Here is a 21908-nt window from a genome sequence, read left to right as displayed (position 1 = left end):
GGATACAGAGGATAGCATCTCATTCTCTGAGCTAAATGGCTAAAAGGCATTTATATTATATGCATTTAAAAATGTTTACATTTCATGCTCTCTGTATGTCTGAGTCTTTCCGTATGGCGCGATACTGAATGAGCAGTGATCACATGCTTGCTTTGTGACACAGCTGTTGAGGAGGAGAAGAAGAAAAATAATTACACCATTTGCCTAATGCATTACAACTGAACCCTGCAGAAATGTAGTAATATGCTTACTGGTTGGGAGAATGGAAATCTAACCCTGTGTGGAAATTTTATATTCACTGTAAAGCGTCTCATGGGTGTAAAAATTGAGAATGTGGCACAGGGAAGCTTCCACCCATGTCCTTGCTGTAGTGCTGTAGACTGGACGATGGCAAAGGAGTAGATACCTGGATTTCGGGTGTAAAGAAGAATTATCTTCTGGGTGTTGTACACTCTTTACTACTCAGGAAAAGAAATAGAGCAGTGGCGACAATTCTGTCGGGAGATTCTTTCTTTGGCCTTCAAACCAGTTGTACAGGAGCAGCAAATCTGCCCCTGATGTCACGGGCAGGTGTGGTGCACTCCTGGGAAGGGCAGGCCTGCCTGCTATGAGAACACGGGGTTTAACAACATAAGCCCTGGAAGCCTTGTTTCCTTCCTGCAGACCGTTTTGCTCAGAGATGATGAGAACAGCTAAGTAGACCTACCTTTTTTTTCTTTTTTTTTTTTTTTTTTTTTAATTAGTGATGTCATGGACTTGGGTGTGGTAGGTTTCTTTGCCACATGCCATTTTTCTACTGTAGTTTTTCCATCCTTGTTTTACTAAATTGAGCTCTGTGCATGAGAGGAACAGAAGATTTCCTTGGAGAATGTCTGCACTGAGTAATCTTTGAGAAAATCGCCTTTCGTTTCAGACGTCAGACACTATGGCTGTATTAAAAGGCGTCCTGGTGGATACTGGATACTCCTGTAGGAGTGTTCTTTATAAGAATTGGTCATACTCCAATCCAGCAAACTGAATTTGTTATTTCAAATTTAATTTTTGTTTGCTCATATTTAGAAAGCAATTCTCTTGGACCGTTAAGCATGAATATGACTAAAACATGTAAGTGTATTGAAAGAAAAAGACTGAGGGCCCATTCTTTTGTTTCACACCTGGTACAGACTCCCAGCAAAGTTTCCTGTCATAGGGTTCAGGGATATGGGATCTGGTGATTGTATCTTCTATCAATGACATGGTTTAGTGAAGGAAGGAACAGTCCTATCCAAGAACTCATAAGTTCCAATCATATTGCATACGTGTGCCTCGGTTTCCCCAAATACAAATATTTAGTATTCGTATGGGATACATATATTCAACTACGTGAAACATTTCAAAATTTTCAGCAACAAATGCTAAATATGCAAGTGTATAGGTATGATGTCTTTCTAGTCTTTCTACATTAGCACAAATGCAAATGGTGGTGATGGTTAATGAAAGAGGCTTATGAATTGCTCTCTAGTTGTCTTTTTTTTTTTTTTTTTTTCTTCTTCCTTGCTATTTGACTAAATCTGCAGTAGAGCTAAAATGACTTCATTCTTTATTCACAGGTTACTCTAGGTGGAACCTTTATTGGAATTGGGCGGAAAACTCCAGATTGCCAAGGCAACACCAAGTACTTCCGCTGCAAATTCTGCAATTTCACCTACATGGGCAACTCCTCCACTGAACTAGAGCAACACTTCTTACAGACTCACCCAAACAAAATGAAAGCAGCCCTTCCCTCCTCTGATTCTGGTAAAACTTCAGAGAAAAACTCCAATAAATCCAGTCCTACTCTTCGACCGTGTGATTCTGGAGACTTGGGGAAGTGGCAAGACAGAATCACTGTAAAAGCAGGAGATGATACACCAGTTGGATATTCGGTGCCCATCAAGCCAATAGATTCCTCTAGACAAAATGGTACCGATACAACCAGTTACTACTGGTGTAAATTTTGCAGTTTCAGCTGTGAATCGTCCAGCTCATTGAAACTATTAGAACATTACAGCAAACAGCATGGGGGAAGCCAGGCAGGAAGCCTTCACCCAGATCTGAATGATAAGCTTTCTAGGGGATCTGTCATTAACCAGAATGATCTAGCCAAAAATGCAGATGGGGAGTTAGTGACAAAGACAGAAAAGGGTGCGAGTGTGGCAAAAAAGAAAGACTTGACTAGCAAAGGAGCAGAGGACAGCATGGTGACAAGCTACAACTGTCAGTTCTGTGACTTTAGGTACTCAAAGAGCCATGGCCCAGATGTAATAGTGGTGGGCCCACTTCTCCGTCACTATCAGCAGCTACACAACATTCATAAATGTACCATTAAGCACTGTCAGTTCTGTCCCCGAGGCCTCTGCAGCCCAGAAAAGCACCTTGGAGAGATTACTTATCCATTTGCTTGCAGAAAAAGTAATTGTTCCCACTGTGCTCTCTTGCTTTTGCACCTGTCTCCAGGGGTGACAGGAAGCTCTAGAGTCAAACACCAGTGCCATCAGTGCTCATTCTCCACTCCCGACGTGGACGTTCTCCTGCTCCACTATGAGAATGCACATGAAGCCCAAGCGTCCGATGTCAAACCAGAAACAAACGCCCTGCCAGGGGCAGAGGGGCCGCTGACGCTCAAGGAGAACAAAGAACACTCATGCACCAAATGTGACTTTACCACCCAGGTGGAAGAAGAGATTTCCCGACACTACAGGTACAGTGAAGTTCCCTATGATTAATGATAGGAACCCAAACAAACAGCCCTCCCGTAGTTCCTTAATTAAATGTCACTGTTCCCCAGACATTTGAGGAAACTGGAAATCAAAATACAAATCCATATAGATATAAATCTTTACAGCCAGGGTCGAATCCAACATCCACTTTGTTTTGGAAAACCACCAGCTAAGTCGGTGGATTTAATTATACATTTAAACCTGTGCAAAGAAGAGGGAGATTTGGATTTGTGTGCAGATGCTGAAGTTCCAGCATATTTGAGGTTTGGTCAAGTATTTTCCACCCAGAATCTTTTCGGTACTATTTTAGTTTAGGCTTTTGACCAGAAGGCTGGCATCTTCATTCAGTAGGGGAACACAAATGGCTTTACTTTCCAAGATAGACTATGAAGCCTTTCATGCTCCGTAACAGTGCTTCAATGTACTACCTTTTTGTAGTATTTTCCATTCCCAAGTCCAGCAACACAATAATTACTTTAAGAGCATTCCACTGCTGTTTTGGTCTTGGTTTCACACTGGGAGCAGACACTCTTTTGTCTGTTGATGTCATCCCCCAAGATCCTTTTGCAGATGCTTATTTTCATGTTGCTGGTTTACAGTGTCGTTCTATTTATTTTAAATGCTAATGTTCCTATTTGGAGGTGGATGCAGCCAGTCTCCTGACTCAGTCTGACACAATGTCATAGTGGCAGCCAACTCCCTGCTAAACTTCTTGGGTCAGTTCCTGGGCTGTTGTAAACTGGCAGTCCAGTTGACATCAGAGGAGGAGCTGGCTCTTAGGCTTTGTAAAGAGCAACACTTATGTGCTGCTGCAAAAGCGATGTTAAATATTAGAAAATCATGCTGAATATGTTAATAGTTAAGGCTAATGCGTCAACAACAACGGAAAACTCAGTATCTATCTCATCTAAAAGATCTTTGCGTGGAAGCCAGCTAGAATGAACAAAAGAAGATGCATTTTCAAAGCTAAAGCTTTGTTAAAAGCTCAAGAAACTGTGCCACGTTTAATAGATTCCAAGACATCCAAAATTAACAAAGGCAGACTGGGGCATGATACTTTAATAGAGATTAAAGCTGGGGGCATCCAAATGTTGCCCAACAGAGGGCTGCATTGGCAATGTATCAGGAGTCTATTTAAAAAAAAAAAAGAAAAAAAAAAAAAAAAAAAAGAAGGAGCAGATTGCTCATCTTTAATTTGGAGCTAGGGCCCACGGAGGATTCAGGTCCCAGCATGCAGTGCCCCATTTTTGATCCAAGTGGGCCTGAGGGATGTTGTGCGGATTAATTAGTTAATGTTTGTAAACTGCTTTGAAGATGAAAAGTGGTATCTAAGTTCCAAGCATTATTATAGCAGCTTTGAGCCATGCTGTAGAACTCCATAGGCAGCACTTTGTCCGCCGCTGGGGCATGGCACGATCTTTTTTTAGTGGTTAAATAACTGGAAGATTGAAATGGCTCCTTGACTGAAAAAAAACACTTTTATTTTGCTGCAGCTGGTAATTTAAGTTTTAACAAGCATGCCTAGTTGCAATCCTTTTTCCCAAGGAAAGGAGAAGCCGTGACTTTCAAAAGTAAGTGCTAAGTCTGAGATGGGGCAGCAGTAGCTTCTCCTTCGGAGCGCTCCGCACCCTGCGGCTCTGGCAGTTGTCACAGGGAACCGCACTTTGGAAAATCAAGAGTTACACTTAAGTGTTCAAATCTCAACTTGTTTGTCTGAAATTAGGCTATTCCGTTTAAGACACTTGAACAAGGTATTTTGTTAAGCCTTCAGTCTATGACAGTGTTGAGTGCTCTGAGGATGTTGTGTAATTAAAGCAAAGTACAACATCCCCATAACTGCCAACTTCTTTCCCTTTCTCCTGCCCTCCCCCATTTCTAATTTGAGTTTTGTTTCTTTTCTACATGTACTGCTGCTGTTTTCCCCCACTGTGCATCTTTCTTTGAAATCGCGGAAGTTAGTTCAGTTTGTGGTAGGTGCTCTGTAATGGCAAACACCAGCAGGTTTTATTGCTTTTCCATACATAGCCTAGTTTTCACTCTATCAAGCTAAAATAAATGGAAAGAGAGACTTTTGGGGCATTATAGCTTCTATTTTTATTATTATTAGCGTTTTTTTTTTTTTAATAGAAGTTTTGCATGTATCGGATATGTATTTTCTTTCCGTTTTTGTATTTTGTGAACGCATGATAGTTCAGATTTTAAAAGGTGGAACGTGTATAAATTAGTAGCGTTCAGGAGTTACGTGACACGCAGAAACACGCTGATGTGGAGTCAGCTCACATCCTTGCTGGCCTTTTCTGTGGCTTCATCAGAGTTTATCTCAGTAAAGCTGTTATGCCACACATTTTGCATTTCTGGTGTATTTGAAATGCTATACATGCACATATATCTAAAACTTATCCATTTATATAATAAGGAGCTGAATGGATTCTAATGGTAAACGTGATACTAAGCATTAATGTGGTGGCAGAAAGTGTTCTGCTGTTCACATATTTAAGTTTACCCTTGATAATTTGTGAGTATCGGAGCTGGCTGTAGACACTGCTTACATATTTTGGTTTGTGTATTTTTTGCCTGCATTTTTGATTATTTTCGTTTTTGAGTCATATGCATGAACAGCATGCTTAATTTATTTGCTTTTTAATTTTGTTTCCTTTTGGCTCTACATCTAAAATTTCACTAGGTCTGCTAGCTAAAAAATTTTCCATGATGTCCCAATATTGCTTCTTTGCAGCCGTGTATTTGCAACAGCATTACGATTTGCAAAAGTGGTTCTTCCCAAGTTTTCTGTCTACAGAAACGTATGCTGACACTTAACGCTCATTCAGTATTTCTTGACATGATTATTTGAGAGCTGTTCAGTTAAATTTGAAGTTAATGAATCACATTGCACTTGAGTTTACTCATATTTAAACCTCACTAAAATGTGCTTACTCAAATAAATCCCCAGCAGGTTTATTGGCCTCCATTTTCTACTAATTCTGCTACTACCCATTTTCCATTATACCTCTGAGGAATCAGGTACTCTTCATGTTCATTGTGAAGCTTAATTTTTCTTCAAAACTGTCTGGTATTCTGATGAGCTAAAAGATGCCAACACTTGTAATTTAGATAAAAATCATACGGAGTATTTGGGGAAATTTTGCATGTCAGATCACTTAGTCTAGAGATTATTTTCCTGCTTGCTCCAAAATAATTAATTTTATTTTTTTTTTCTTAAAACTGAAAGAGGCTTCTTGCAGAGTGCTTTATTTTTAAATTTTGCTAAAAGGTGTGGGAAAACAATGCATTTTCTTATTTTTGCAAAAATTAGATTTTTTCATGTAAATCCTTACTTGTCAAAAAAGACTTTGACAGAAAGTATTTGATCGGTGCTAGTAGTAATTAAAAATGCTATACTGAAAAATGCTCTAAACTCCTTTAAAAAAAAAAAGAGAGGGTAGCGCTTCATTAAACAACTGCAAAATATCAAATGAAGAAAATAGAACGACTCACAAATGAAGTATAAGCTTTGGCAAGGAGATAGAATCTTTTCTCTAATAAACAGAAATTATTTTGGAAGAGTGGATGACAGCGGTTACCTTGGGTTCTCCTTTGAAATTAATTTCGAATTGAATTAAATTCCCCGCCTCTTAAAGGTAAATGGAGTAGAGGGGTAAAAGGCCAAGGGGTACTCGGGTCTTGCGCATCAGGGATGGGGGCGGTGGAGCTGCCTGTGCCCTGGCAGTGCCGGCAGCAGCAGCCGGAGCGTGGTGCAGAGGATGGAACCGCGGAGCCTTCGGGACGCTCCCCAGAGAAGCCAACCGAGGGCAAAAGTGTAAATTGAGGCCCACCAGCTCCCGGTTTTTCGGCCGAGCAGGAGCCTTCACTCATTGAACAATAGGAGCAGCTGTGAGGACCTTTTCCATCCACCTGACACCTTAATTCACTGCTCTGAACTTGTTTGCTCTTGCCAATGGCTTTTGCTCTCCTTTCATCTCAGCCCTGCTCCCTGCTCTGCCCGTTTCCTCCCTTCCTGCCCCTCTGCTGAATTTTCTTGCTTGTTTTGCTCGCTCTCTTTCCATCTGAATATTTTCCGCTCCCCACAAGCCTGACTGCAGCACCCATCCCAAAAGTAAACTTTCTTAGAAGTCTGTTTCTTCATGAGAAATACTGGTGATTGTTATATTCATAATGAAATTCAAAACATGCAAAAAAAATGGAAGTGATATGACAGCCGTGCCTTCAGCCAGAATCTTTTGTGTGCCCTAGAGCATAGGAATGTCTTCAGGTAATTTAAAAAAAAAATAAATAAAAAATACTTGTTTTGTAGAGGATGGTGTTTTGTAATACTTCAGACTAGTTAGAAGTATGTCAACAAGACTTAATTAACAACTGGCTAGCTTCAGGAGTATCAGCCTATTGGAAAGCTCAAGAACATTAAATCCATCAAAAAAACACATCTAAGCTGTTCGACTTCAAGCTTTTGCAAGGGAAAATCCTTACATCTTATAGCACCCAATTCAAGTATATTTCGGTACAAAAAAATAATTACAGGATTTTATTAAGTTGTCAGAATGTAGAAGTGCAGCAAAGGTTTGGCCTGAATTCCTTGACGTTTAATCTTGGGATTGAGGCATAGATGTTTTAATGTCCATGAATAATCAGGTCTTTGATTTATTATGTAGTGAAAATAATAATGCTAAGTGGCATCAATGGATGGGATGACATTGCCATCCCAATGCCACGTTGAAGATAATGCCAGTTTATGGCTTGTACCTGCTGTTAGCTTGCTTGAGTGGTGTATGAGCCAGATCACAAAAGGGAGAATGCTGTTTCCTTCTTTTCATTTACGTCGCTGTCTTCCGTACTGAGATTTTCCTCAAACATCACTCCTTTGATCAGCTGTATACCAATGCACTGTGGTGCACCCGATGAGTTCAAAGTTTCAGGTGGTATAACTGTGGTTTAGCTGTGAAGCGCAACTTTGAGATAATGCACCGGAGTGCTTATTGTATACTTTGAAAATTGGGAATTTTTTAAAAATTTTCTTGCTTAGCTTTGAGGAGCTTTGTGCACAAATCTAGGTGTAACTCAGGCCTTTAGTAACATGGGGTAATTTTAATTCTAGCAGAAAAAGAAATCAAACTTTGCCAACTTGTTTCCTTGATTGCTATCAGGGTGGGGTGAAAACAGAGATGAAAACGTTTTCTTTGTATGCCTTGTTCTGGGAAAGAGTAAGTTTCCAACTTTCAAAAGTTCTCTAATAGCTGATGATAGTTATTATGTCATTACTTGAGACTGTGACTTACTTATATTAGACAGTTCCAAACTTTAATTTACTTTTCGCAACTTGAGGATAGAACAGTATACAGGACAAACCCAAGCGAAGTAAGAAGGTTTGTGTCAGTGGCAGAGATTACTTTTGCACGCCTACTGGAAACGTGTATATGTCCTGAACAAAGTAAGGCTGTCGGGTTACTACCTACCTAAATCAGTCCTTGTCTTTTCCACATCCCAGTGCCTATCACAGTTTCACAGAAAAACGAAGGAATGTTTGTATGACTCTCTTTGAATAAATTATAAATCATTTAAGTGAACAAACCTTTATTGTAATAAAGGTGATGGTAGCTGGGCCTCAGCCGTATAGTTGCAACTGTGTCCAATATTCAGCGTTTATTTGTGGCCTTAAAAGTGTGGTGCCACTCCTGCGGTGCGTACAGCTCCTGATCAAAAACATTTAGCCAGTGGGGAAGGGGGGAGGGAGGGGAAGACAAGTTAGGCAGAAAAAGATCAGCTGTTTGGAGGTGTGATATCTGTAGATGAGAGCGAAGTTAGGAAAGGGGGTTAGCTATTCAAATAGCCAAGTTAAACAAGAGACACTTAGGGCTAAGTAGCCTCCCAAAGGATTGATAAACTTTCACATGGGGAGTGTATGCGGTTGAGCCATTAGCCCCAAATGGTGTCTTGTTTAACTTGGCTTTTAAGATAACTAGCCCCTGTCTAACTTGGACTTCCCTGATGGTATCCCACCTTTACAGGGCTGACCCTCCTTATAACTTGGCTTTCTGTATTTATAAAACGGTTTTGATCAGATAGCACTCTGTCCGTTTTTTTTTTTTTTTTGTTCAGGAGAGAATTGAGCTCGGTTTAGAAAAGAATTAAGTTGCAAGAGAGAATATATTAGTGTCGCATTGAGAGACAAGCTGATTTTAATAAAACACAATTGTAGAATGAAGAAAAAGGAACACAGCCAGAACAGGATTTTAACCCACGGCTTGCTGTCCCGCAAGTAGATTTTGTTGCCATAAGGCCATATGGAGAATAGCTGACTCTATTTTTTGCATAACTGAATGAGCCCTTCTAGTCCCTTAAAATGAATGTAAATACGGAAAATAACAAGAAGAAAACTGATATTGCACAAGGGCTAAAAAGCTTGAATCTGAATGTGTACTCATGTCTGCACGCTGACACAACTGCAAGAAAATCAGACAATGTAAATAACATATGGTTTGTTTTTCCAACAAAAGGAAAGATGGAAGACAAGGGGGTTTAATAAGTTTGGCAAGTTGTCCCTTCTAAACTATCATACTCTAAAAGGGACATTTTGTGTATCATTCCAGTTCTACAGATGCGCCGAGAGCCAAATCCTTCTCTCACTGAAGTCAATGGGAGTTTTGCCATCGACTTCACTGAGACTAAGATTTGGCCTCAAAAGAATTAATTCTAACAACTGGAGTTGTCAGGGCAGTAACAGATTTCTCATACAAGTTTTGTCCTGTGTGCATAGCGAAAGGCTCGTTTTTTAGCTTGGCTAAAGATGCTGTTGTGACTCTCAATGCCTGGGGTGTGGATGTGTGAGTGTGTCTGTAGGGAGAAGCTTTTGCAGATTTATGTACATTTTGATGAAGGGCAGGGACGGTATTTTACGCTGCGTTGGTACGACGCCGGGCGCAGCGGGGCCCGGGGCTGACGGAGGGCTCTGACCGCTCCTGTGCTATAAACAATTATTCATAATGGCGTTATAGAGCCCATAAACAGTGTTCTGTTCCTATGACAGATACAGTAAATGGGTAACATGTTGTTCTCATGTAGCGACATATGCTTTACATAATTTAGTAATACCGTACTGCAGATAGGCTTTTAGAACAAAACCAGGAAGGCGCGTTATTCCGCACTGCTCCACAGCTCGTACCCAGGCATTTCTGCATCTGACAAGAAAACACAGCTTGCGGTGACACAGCCAACTCTTTTGCTTTTTCTTTAGAGCAGCGTCTTTTAAAGTTCTGTCAAAATGGCCACAGAGGACAAATAAGTACAGCACAACCTTCTGTCCTTCAGTGTGCTCTTATCCCTAAGTTAACCAGAGCTCCATTCAAAATCATTTTTGTCAACTAAAAGTATATTAAGTTGGTGGAAAACTATTTTTTAAGCATTTGAACCTTCGAGCATAGATTTAGGTTATACCAAGTGTTTTTTTATACAAAGACAACTCCTTTTCTAACTATTTGGTTTTGTTTGAAAGTTACTTCAGTGTTTCTACTACAATAGAAAGCGAAAAGTGTATTGTGGCAAACCGAAGAGGAAAAAAACCCAATTCCCCTTGAAAATTATATGAAGTTTAGAATAATGCAGTGGAGTGTGAGTGAGCAGCAGGAGGCCGTTGCAAGGCGGGGTGGTGGGAAACCAGCAGGATTTCTCCCATATTGTATAAGACACCAAAGTTAAACCCGCTTGCTTTATTTAGAGAGAACAGTACTGTAAGTTCAATTTATTTTCTTCGTCTTGGTAGGTAGAACCACTGCGAGAGGGAAGGTGGAGGGGAGGCTCTCATGTTAGTACACTTCTCATTTTCTTCCAGGAGAGTACACAACTGCTACAAATGCCGTCAGTGCAGCTTCACAGCTGTTGACACTCAGTCACTACTAGAGCACTTCAACACTGTGCACTGTCAGGAGATGGACGTCACTACAGCCAATGGAGAGGACAGTCATGGCGTTTCGTCTATCAAGGAGGAGCCAAAAATTGACCTCAAGGTCTACAGTCTGATTAATCCGGACCCCAAAATGGGGGAGCCCATATCTGACAGCATAGTGAAGAGGGAAAAGATAGAAGATAAGGAAGTGCTCAAGGAGAAAGGTTGGACTGACAGTCCCGGTGATGATCTTCGCAACGTGACCTGGAGAGGAACAGACATTTTGAGGGGGAGCCCGTCATACACACAGACCAGTCTAGGCTTATTGACCCCAGTGTCTGTTGGCCAAGAGCAGCCAAAGCCTTTAAGGGATAGTCCAAACGTAGAAGCTGCCCATCTTGCGCGGCCCATTTACGGCTTGGCGGTGGAGAGCAAGGGTTTCCTGCAGGGCGTGCCAGCCGCAGCGGCGGAGAAGGCCGGGCAGCTCACCCAGCCCTACCCTGGATCCGGGGACAGCAAGACAAAGGATGAATCCCAGTCCTTACTACGGGTAGGAAGATCTCTCTTTTTTTTTTTTTTTTTTTTTCCTCCTTGCTTTTTATGATTACATGTATGTTATGTTTAATTAGGCACGCAAATGACTTCTCCAGTTCCAGGGTAATGTGGTTTGGGTTTTTTTTCATGCATGGAAAAAAATAATAATCAAGGAAAGACTGAAAGACTCAAACTTGTAGAGCTAAACTGGCAGGTAAACGTTCCAAAGCATTTACATAAAACGATGTATACATTGATGTAGTATTAGTAAGCAAGTGCTTCTGCTTTTGCTATTTAGCTCTGATTGAATTTTGTTTAATCGTTCCTGCTAGTTGTGCAGGTTGGTGATGCGTTTGAAGAAGGAAGGTTTAGAACCCCAGAAGGCTGCACATCTGTTACACTAAACCAACTAATCACCTCTTAAATTTTGTGGTGGTGTGACAGTTCACACTTAAGCAAGATTTCATATTATTAAATATCTAAGAATATGAAACCTGAGTTAAATATTAATAAAAAGTAGCCTTTTTTTTCATAAAGCAATATAATTATATATCAATTTTGACACTTGTCTGGTTGCCTTGGAAGCAAAAGAAAAAGAATAAAAAAGAAAAGGAAGGAGCTTGGGTGATATGAAGAATGTTTGTCACGCCAAATTCCTATTCTGTCTTTTTTGAACAAAAGGACCGATATATACGGAACTTCCCCTTTCCATCCAGGTATGCTTTTCCCACTGTAGGGAACTCTGAGGTTAGAACAGCTCTCAAATTCTGAGGAGCTGAACAGGGAGACCAGTAAGTGCCTTTCGCCTGGAGTCATCATTGTATGTTTTCAGGGGGTGCTCCCTATCTGAACTTCTAGAAACTTGGTACAGGAGCGGTCAGTCTGCAGACAAACCTCAGTAGAATGGAAGTGATGATCAGCTATTTGTCTTTATTGTTTTTTATAAGAACATTTATAACCATAACATCCATTACTGTAAGAGTGAACAACATGTCAGAAGAAGACAAAAGGCAAGAAAAGTGTTTTATTCCATGGTCTGCTAAGATGATACATAGGCATATCTGTCTCTGTATACATATATAAGTCTTACAAGCTCTTTTTGAATGAAATCATTGGTCTTAAAAATATTGCAGTTATTCTAATTATAAAATAATGTGCCTATCACTTAAAGTCTGCATGCGGTTTAGGGGGACCACAGTCTTTTGTGCCTTACCGGTCATGAATAGTTACTGATGTCAGATTTCAAGTGTATGAGAAGCAGTCGCAGTATGACGGGTTCCCTATTGCAAACCGGGGTGTGTGCTCACTGTGAATGGCAGGGTTATATTTCTCTCCTCCATTTCGAAATGCATACTTAGATCCGACGAGCAGTGGAATTCATGCTGTACACGTGACGGTAGTTACATCCCACTTGCATTTTTGTAGTGGTTCTTAGCAGTGCACAGACATATTGGCCGGAGGAGCCATTTATATTGTGGCTTATCAGAATACAAATATTTTTTATTCATTTTTTGACTCCTAAAGAATGAAAAAAGCCAACTAAACAAAATTCTGCAAAGTGACCTGGTAGTATGCAGAATCAGCTCTATAGTGGTCTAAATTTGGTTGGTAGCTGGAGCCTAAAATGTTAATAAGTGGTAAAATAAGATAATTATATTATCAATTTTAGCCATTGATGAATGAAAAGGGGAAACTGTAATCTGTCTGCTTCTTATTCCCTTCTTTAAGATAACTTGCAACAAAATTTTAAAGTCTTTATACAGAAGCACTATTTTCTTTTTTCAAATCAGTATTTTTATCACTTTGGAAATATTTTGATCACTTCTGGATGTTCTGAAATACGAATTCTCGTGGTTTTCTGAGAAAAAAAAAGTCTTACTTTTGTATATTAACAGGGTGTATAAATTAGTTCCTTGCATTTTAAAATGTTGTGTACAACCCAACTTTTCTTTTATAAGGTTTGTAAAAGGATTTATTAGTGGATTGGGTCTATACTGATTGGTGAAACCATACCAACACCATTCAAGGAGTAATTACGTTTGTGTACACTTTTGGCTGCCTTGCTCTTTGAACTTTCTTGTGCCGAGAACTTGTTTGTCTGGGTCTTTTCCTTAGTTATAACATTTTCATTTTCAATTTTCTCTGAAAATTGGACAAGTTACCTTTGTCCGTTTGAAATATTAAAAAAAAAAAGGGGAAGGAGGTTAACTTTCTACATCTGCTGAACAGAGTCCCTAATCATATCTATTTCATCACTACTTATGGATAGAGGAAAATAGTAAGAATTCAAACTAAAGGTAAGGGGTGATCTGAAGGACAGGAGATGGTGGAAGATGAAGGAATGTGATTCTGTGAGTGATATTAATTCTTCCAATAAGGCAGATATTCCCTATTCCCTGGATCTATGAAAAAGATCATAGAAACCTAACAACTCCTTTATTTTGCTCTTGATTTAGTTTTGGAATGCAGTACTGGAGCCAGGAAATAAGAAGACAAACTGATGGTCAGCTTGACCAGTGGGAGCTCTGTGTCAGATGTTGTCTGACATACATATATGTTATATGTATGGCTGGAAGCTCACTTGGCCCAGACAGAATTAGGAATTGTTCAGAGAAGAACTTTCCTTCCATTCTGGATAAAACTAATTTTTGTAATCCTCTGAAAAAAAAAAAAAATACCCCATATTGTTAAGCAAATCTCCCATGATTATCCACATTCGGAGAAATTTATTTTTCTAATATGAAATAGCTAGTATAAATAGCTAATGTTGTGCTAAGAGTTTTGCCTTTCTAAAAGCAAAGCGTTAAATTTATGTACTTCTGATACCATGTAATGAATGCTCATGCAAGATTCTGTATCCCAGGACGACCGGTGACTAGGAAACAAAACCTATAATAAAATCACTGTGGACACCTTCATTTTTTTTCCCCCCAAAGATTGACACAAAGGAAGCCAAAAATTTGGGATTACTCAGTGAATAAACACTGTGAGAAATGGACTGAAAAAAATCTAACACATCCCTTTGGTTGTACTGGCTATTCAGTATTTATAAAGTCGCTCTGCTTATTACTAATGGTGTGTAATGATTCAACGGTGGCAGTGATACCATGTGCTTTTCATTTTTTACTTCTCTTATGGGGGGGGGGGGGAAGGGAAAGGGCAGATCATGTTTTTCTCATTTTTTTTCGTATAGATAGAGGTTAATATTGCAAGTGGGTTTTCTAGATACTCAGTTTAAGGGCGATTAGCATTTTAATAAAGTATCAAAGACGATAGAGATCAAGTGGGGAAGGGGTGAAAATCGACAGTTGCCCACAGAACTCTCTAATGCCTACAGGATAATTGTAAACTTTTGGAAATTACTTGGAGTGTTTTTCGGCTGTGCATGTTGTGTAAGCCGTTTATACGCTGCTCTCTTGCATTCCTTCCGTGCACGATGGACATGTTCCCTCCCCAGCCTCTGTGCTACAGTAGATTATTCATGGGAGTCATTAGGGTAGAATTTCTTTCCTTTTTAGCCGCTAAAAGACCGAATGGCTTGTGACCTTTCGGGAGCTGGGGATGGTGCAGCGGTGATAGCTTTTACTCTGCGTGTGTGGAAACACACATGTGCAGTGGATGCACCTTTTTCCCCCAGAGCGCTTCCAAGCTGTGTGTATGTAACAGAATCTTTCTCAGGGGCTTGGTACACTTCTGTGAGTAGCTTTAATTTATTTTTCTTATTAAAATGTTTCCAGCAGCTGTACTTACAGCGGATCGGTATGTTTTGCAAATGGGAATTACAAAAAATGTACCTCAGCGTGGTACAATGTAGACATTATTTCTGCTCTTCCTTAGAGTAGCTGATTTTATAGTTTAAAGATTTGTTGATACTGGAAGGGCTATTGAGATGCAAAAATGTTCCTTTTTTTGGGTAGCACATTGGCAGCCAGCGGACTCCAGGCCAGGCAGATTGTTTAATGCTTTGACAACGCAGATCTTGGACAGCAGGAACCTTTTGCTAAACTGATTTTAAATGAAGTGTCCTGTTTTGCTGTGTGTGGACACTGCAGCACAAAGTCTTCCAGAAAATCGGGACTTGGAGCCTGAGCCTTCAGACCTATACACAGCCCTAGTTAAACACCTAAAGGTGTGAGTAGAGACTGCTGCCTTGCGTCGTAGCGTACCCGATGCAGAACAGCACAGCTCAGTGTGTGCTCTGGTGCCGCGCAGACCTGAAGGCAACAGGGAGCTGCCTGCGTGTGAATCGTCACTCACGTAATGGGGGGATTTGTGTACCGTCAGAGGGAGAGAGAGATTGTCAAATTATTGCAAAGGTACCGGTGACTTTTATCAAAGGGAGACTGCAGGCGGTCACCTTAAATATCTAACTGAAGTTACGTTAACCTTTGCTATGAGCTTCTTATCCGGGGGCAAAGGATAAAATCAGCTCTTCTATTAGATCGAGATTGTGTTGCACCATAGTGATTGGGCTCTTTCAACATGATAGGAAATCACGGCGTTTCCTGAAAGGTTCCATTTACTTTAAGAAGAGTTATTTTCTTTTTGTTTGTGATATTTACACTTCCGATATTTCATATACTGTTCTGTCTAGAGCTGGTTATATGGCTTTAAATTTGAGGGAGAGGGGAAATCAGAAAAAAATATTTTCCCCCTCCCTGTTTTATGTTCTCCTACATGGCTGATTGACAGAGCTAATTTGAAACTAAGCAATATGTATGTATGTATCAGTAAATGTCCATATAATTGATTGATTTAATGTCAGTGTAGTAAATATCAGGCACAGTCCCTACTGGTGAAACGTTATTTCTCCTGTTATAAAGTACTGACTCCTGTTACCCGCAGAGTTAGGGGCCAGATCTCCGCAAAGCAGCGGGAAGGCCAAACTGGCCTTTGTGATTTCCAAAATACTTCTCTAAACATTCAATCCTTGGCCGTAAGGACAACGTACCTTTAGGATAAAACCTGCCTCTCGGATGTCCGTAGAAGTTATTGCTGCTGCCTGGAAGCAGCAGCACTGGAAGGTTCAAGCACACAGAGCGGGATCTTGGTTTACGTGTGATTTTTTGGTGGTTACTACCGGGTAATGGATGGAAGTTTTTGTGGGCTTTGGCATTGTGTCCCACTTTCAACCGCTTTTTGATAGCAACATCTTAATGGTATACCTACTGAATGCAATTTAATTTTAAATTAGTAGAATTGTATCATACATCTTATATTTATGTTGGCGGAGGTCTTAGATGCAACATCTCATCCCTCAGCCACTTTGGGAAAGAAAAAGCAGTCCTTTAAAGAAGAAACATCTGAAATAGTTTCTCTGTAGCTGCCTCTCATTTTTTTCCCATTTCCTCTGACTCTGTTAGAGATCTTTCAGGAAGTATTTATAGTCGAGGCCATTCATTGCCATACGGGTCCTCTAATTAGCTGAAGGGAGCTCAGCAGGCACTGTGTCTTACTAATGCACAGAGCTCTGTCAGGTCAGAGAGCTGCCAAAGTCTTTGGGTTTGGTTTTTTGTTTTTTGGTTTTGTTTTGTTTTTTTTTTTAGAAGCACCTGTTTCCACAAGTCTCTGCCTGGGGAGGCGGTGGGCTACTTTTAAAAATCTAACTATGTCCTGGAAAAAGGCAAGAATCCTCCAACAAGGGAAATGAGAAAATAAAGACGGGACTTGAAGAGAAATGGGTTTGAAGCGTCGGGTTTCCCGCACAAAAGCGAGGCGGGTAAAATCCCCGTGCTGGTGAAGGGCTCGCAAACGAAGCTAAAATAACTTTCTGAAGGTTTCAAGTAGTTTAGAAACAAACATGTACTTGGCTGCTTTTAGTAACTACTGGAACCAAACCCACAAGAAATTGAATGTTTTGCATTACTCATCCTGACAGAGTGATCAGATAGGACTAGAAAGTAACTTTTAGAAAAATGTTAACCTGCCCAATTAAAGGCATGTTTCTGGTTTTTGTGTGGGGTGTGTCTGTCATGTGGAGAGACAACCCCACCTCGTGCATGTTTACCCACCCGTCAGTGCATATTTTATTTTTTTTTTTAAATTTTTTTTCTCTTCTCCCTTTACGAAATGCGGTTTAGAAGAGAATTAAGTGATAAAATCATTATTTGGGTGGGGCAGGGGAATAATGCGAAAGGGCAGCAGCTACGTCAAAATCCTTGATGAAAAGGTGAATCAGTGTGTGGAACAAAGGGCTGAGGAGATCGGTACGGGCCCCCGGGCCGCTGCGTAAGCAGCAGGATTTATTGAAGTTGCTATGATCAATAACAATGATTCAAGCAGGGAGAACCGAGATAATTCTTGATTTAAAACAAGCTGCTTCCTTTGGATGGGAGAGACGGTAATGAAGATGAGAACAAAAGAGTGCTTTCTTGTATTGAACCAAGCGGCCAAAACAGATTGACAATCAGTGTCAGATGCAATTAACTCAATTTTATGTTAACCTTAACTAGTTCGGGTAGGAGAACCTCTCTTTTGCTCTCTCCGGTCTGGTAGTTGGTGTCCCAGTGTTGGTGGGAGCAAGAAGCGGCAGCGCGCCGTTGTCACCTGGATGCTGCCGGCCTGCGCCAGGGCCTGGCTCTGCCGGGCCAGTGCCACCCGGGTGCCACCGCTGCCGTGCCGTGCCATCGCTGCCGCCAGGAACGGCAGTTACTGAGCTCGGCGTGAGGGTGGGAGCATCCTCCGTGCGCGGGTCCAGCTCTCCCCGGCAGCCCCCGCCGCGCCAGGCTGGGTGGGGGTCCAGGCGCAGGGGGGGGGCTGCCGACATTGTCCCCCAGTCTGACCAGCGGCCCCTGGCATGGGGGGCCCTCGCCCTGGGGTGATGCTTGGAGGGCTCCCTCTGGGCTCAGCCCCGCTCCTCCACCGAGCTGCCCCGGTGGTGCTGGAAACAGCCCCGTCCTGCAGCCCTTGCTCACACCCCCTTGCGCCAAACGGGGCACACTGACTGAGGAAACGCTATTCCTTTAGGTACAACCAATCCTGGTAAGCAGCTTTTTTTTTTTTTTTTTTTTTTTTTTTACTGTCTTCAAATACATTTCCTGAATTTTTATCTGTTTTTTTTTCTTTCTTATTTTTTTTTTTTTTGTTTTAAATGGTACTCACCGTGGCTGCAGGTCAGTTAAAGCAGCGTCGGGGTATAGAGCGCAGCTGTGGGCACCGCGAAGGCAAACAGCCCAGCAGCAGCTCCCTCCAGTCTAAACAATTCTGAGAACTGTCAATGGGAAGCCTTGTTTAAACTGGGAAGGAAGTAAACGCAGCTTCTCGCACTACTTTCAATAATTAGTTGAGCTTCTCCAAAGTTTCGAATAGTTAAGTGCAACTATAACCATTAAACAGCCCTGTTATCGTTCTGTATTGCTAGGAGTACTTAGCGTTAGATTAAGTACCTGAAGTGAAATGGAAGCTTCAATTGTATTTAGAAACTAAGGATAATCTTTGCCAAACTGGATCCAATAGGAAACACACATTCATGTCCAAGGGCAGAACTTGCTGCTAACTTGTAGATTTTCAATGGAAAATTAAATTTCATAGATGAATGCAGGCAAGGATTGTACATAATTCTATTTTTGCCTGAAGTAGTATGGTGCTGAACAGTGAAAATCTATGTGAAGATACCTCTAACATCTGGAAGTGCAGAGAGTGCAGACCTGCTTTCTGTGTTGAATTTCAGACAACCCTCTACGTGTATTTGGTAATTAAAAGACACAATAAATATACTCTTTTAGAGGAGGGATATTATGATAGACAGCAAATAAATGTTTAATTTATTGGACTAAGAAGGGAGCATTGTAATTATAATTGATTTGAAGGAATCCAGATGCTATCCACATCTGAAAAAATTCAAAATGGTAAAGATTTAAAAACAGATTTATGAATAAACAGTGCACACACATGTTCTGTGATTTATTTTTTTTTTTCCATGGAGGTATCTAGGGGTTAATACACCCAGTTAAAAATTACAGCTATGGAAAATAGTAGTTATATGAACAGATGTGTGCTGAAACAGAAATATATATATGTGTGTGTGTGTGTGTGTGTGTGTGTCAGATATGCAAAAGGCTTTCTGCAGCGCCTTTTGTTACCTTAGCACTCCTCAGAATATGCATGTGGCCACCTTGGAAGTAGTCTTAATTTTAAGATCGCTAATGTAGCACAATTGATTTAGTGAACAATTTCCTGCCTAATATAATTCATTTGCTTCTTCTACCAAGTTCTGTTTTTAAAATGAAGCTTTATAATGGCTAAATGATTCTGTTGATGTTTTTCTAAGTAGCATTACATATATTTTGGAAAATCTTATAATCTTTGTTCCAGTGATACAATAATAGGTGTATGTAATGTAAATCAACAAATATATGTATTCTATATTGCATGTTATGTTATTTAGAGTTCAGATAGGATATAATTTGTGCATAAAGACTGGGGGGAGGAATAAAGATGTTTTCTCTTCTGCGCTGTGCACAGTATTAGGTTTCTGAAACAAATGGCGTGGTGGCAGCCCAGGCGGTGCAGTGCTTTGCAGGCAGCTTGCAAATGGACTTGGAAATCTTTGCTGAGTTTGTGTATCCCTGTGCTGCCTGAGATTCGCAAATCTCAGGTTGGTGAATCATATTTGTCCTAGTTAGATGGTTAATTCCCTGTGATTTCTCGGCTGCTCTAGGCCTTCGTCTCCCAATCCTGTCTGTAAAATGGGAATAAGGGCGGTCTCCCATCTCGAAAGGCGAGAGTGAAGAGAGACGAGTTAAGCTCTGTGTTGCGCAACACGATAGTCATCGCAAGAAGACCCTGATCCGTAGGCATCCTGAATCAATATTCCCAGTAAACTTCTCTGGGCATGATGATGTAATTTTTTGCAAGAATACCAGCCCAGCGAAAGAAAAAAACTTAAGAAACAGATTATAATTTTAATTTTAACTTTGTTAAAATTTCTACTCTTTCCTTCAGCCTCAATTAAAAAAAAAGAAAAAAAAAAAAGAAAGCAGGAATTTTGGAGCAAGGCATTTGCATTTCTTGTTTGACTTTGACCTCATTTTGGTTTGTGTGCCTCTGATGTGTATAGTGGCAAACTACACGTTTTCACTTATGGAAAGAAGTCTTTTAACGATGGCTTACAGTGCAGTCTTTAATCATGTGAGTTGCCTCCAGCACTGGCTGAGAGTAAAATTCCACCCTCTCCGTTTTCAGATGGGTTGTACTGTCGGCTGTTTCTCCTTGCAAGACTGTCTGTGATTTGAAAATTGTGTTTAAATTAAAAAAAGTGAGGAAAAAAGAGAAATAATCAGAACATTTGTCAAGGAATTTGTTGTGAATGGGAACGAGGAGCAATGCAAACAAGCTTGGAATGAGTTTTAATTCACATGTTATTCTGGGAGCCTACAATTTCTGGTGAGAAAATGGCATATTTTAGGTCTATTTCCTCCAGTTTTTGGCATGGAGCAATGCCTGTTTTGTTCAGTCAGATGTTCAAATGGGAATTTTGGATGCTTAGAACTAATTTTAGTAGGTGGGGGGCAAATTTATTATGATGCTACAAATAGAGTTTGATCACAGCTGCTTCATTGCAATTATAAAAATCGGCTGTGAATCACTTAAACTGTATTTACTGGTCGCAAAAAAGAAAATCTCATCTACACAAAACTCTGTCTTGTTTCCCTGAAAGTTCTGAGTATCATCATTTATATACCTCGTATTTTGAGTTTGACCTGATCATGTTGCCAGAGGATTTTCACGCCACTTGCCCCCCATGCCCCAGCAGTGATAGTGTGCTCAAATGACTTTCCCATTCTTTCCTGAAGAAACTGCGTCTTTTTGTGTTAGGGTGAATTTCTGAGCTCATTCTGAAATTACTGTAAATCACACACAGACCTCTTCAGCCTTATTAAAAAAATGTTAGAAACTTCACTGGGAGTTGGGCACTTCAAAGCTCTTGCTACTCCAGTCTGTACATGACTAAAAGGCTGTAAGGCAGACACCGCAAGGTGAAAACTTTCAAATCAAAGCAAAACTTAATATACCACTATTATCCTTTTTAGAAGACATATGGAGAATAATATCTTTACATATTTATGAGTTTTTTTCTGATAGTAACTGCTTTAATGTTCTTAGGGTTATGCTTTCGAGTTAGAAAAGAAAATACTGAGTTATACTCCATATTTTTTCAACATTTCATGGCAGCTCCTCTCCCAACCCAAAGTGGATGTATTCCAGATCTGTTTAAAAGTTTGTATTGTGCAGAATAAGCTTAGTCAGACTGTTTATTGAGAAAAGCATTTTCTTCACAATTCAGTTAATGGACTCGGCTACGCTGATCATTTTTGGCATTCCTCTCTGCAGCTGATAAAGAAGTCAAACATCTGTAAAGCTCTCCATTGACAGTAACACAGTACCTGTTAGTATATTACTGAAATTCACTTGTATTTGACTGAGGTATGCTAGAAACTTAAATATTTCCTTTTGTTTAAAATTCTCATCAACTCTACCTTCTGTAGTGTTTGAGGGGTGGGGAGAGGTAATGGAAAACGTGATTAAAATCTTTTAGGCTTCAAGGCTTGTAAACAGCTTGGCACCTACGTATGTTTGTGTGCGTACGTGTGTTTTACTGGTTTGTTTACTAATTTTAAATTAGGTTTAAAAATAAGAATGAAATTTAAAAAGTTTTATTTTTAAATTAAAAATGAAAAGGTTTTTACATTGCGCACAGAATTTCTGTAGTTATTGAGCCAAATGGCTTGTAGGACTAATAT

At 40.3% G+C, this 21908-nt stretch overlaps 1 protein-coding gene across 1 annotated transcript in view; it reads left to right on the top strand.

Annotated features, from left to right (window-relative positions):
- The window catches only part of TRPS1 (transcriptional repressor GATA binding 1), a gene marked incomplete at both ends in the record, with an annotated part of 174535 nt that overhangs the window by 14197 nt on the left and 138430 nt on the right, over positions 1–21908 (top strand). Inside the window, 2 exons of the mRNA XM_082498858.1 lie at positions 1590–2719; positions 10579–11182. Coding sequence (XP_082354984.1) covers positions 1590–2719; positions 10579–11182 — 1734 coding nt within the window. The remainder of the gene's footprint in view (positions 1–1589; positions 2720–10578; positions 11183–21908) is intronic.

This window comes from Vanellus vanellus (genome assembly GCF_965231255.1).
Source record: "Vanellus vanellus genome assembly, chromosome: 2".
Lineage (NCBI taxonomy): Eukaryota > Metazoa > Chordata > Aves > Charadriiformes > Charadriidae > Vanellus > Vanellus vanellus.
Note: the sequence above shows the minus strand (reverse complement) of the source record. Positions and strands in the feature narration are given on the sequence as shown.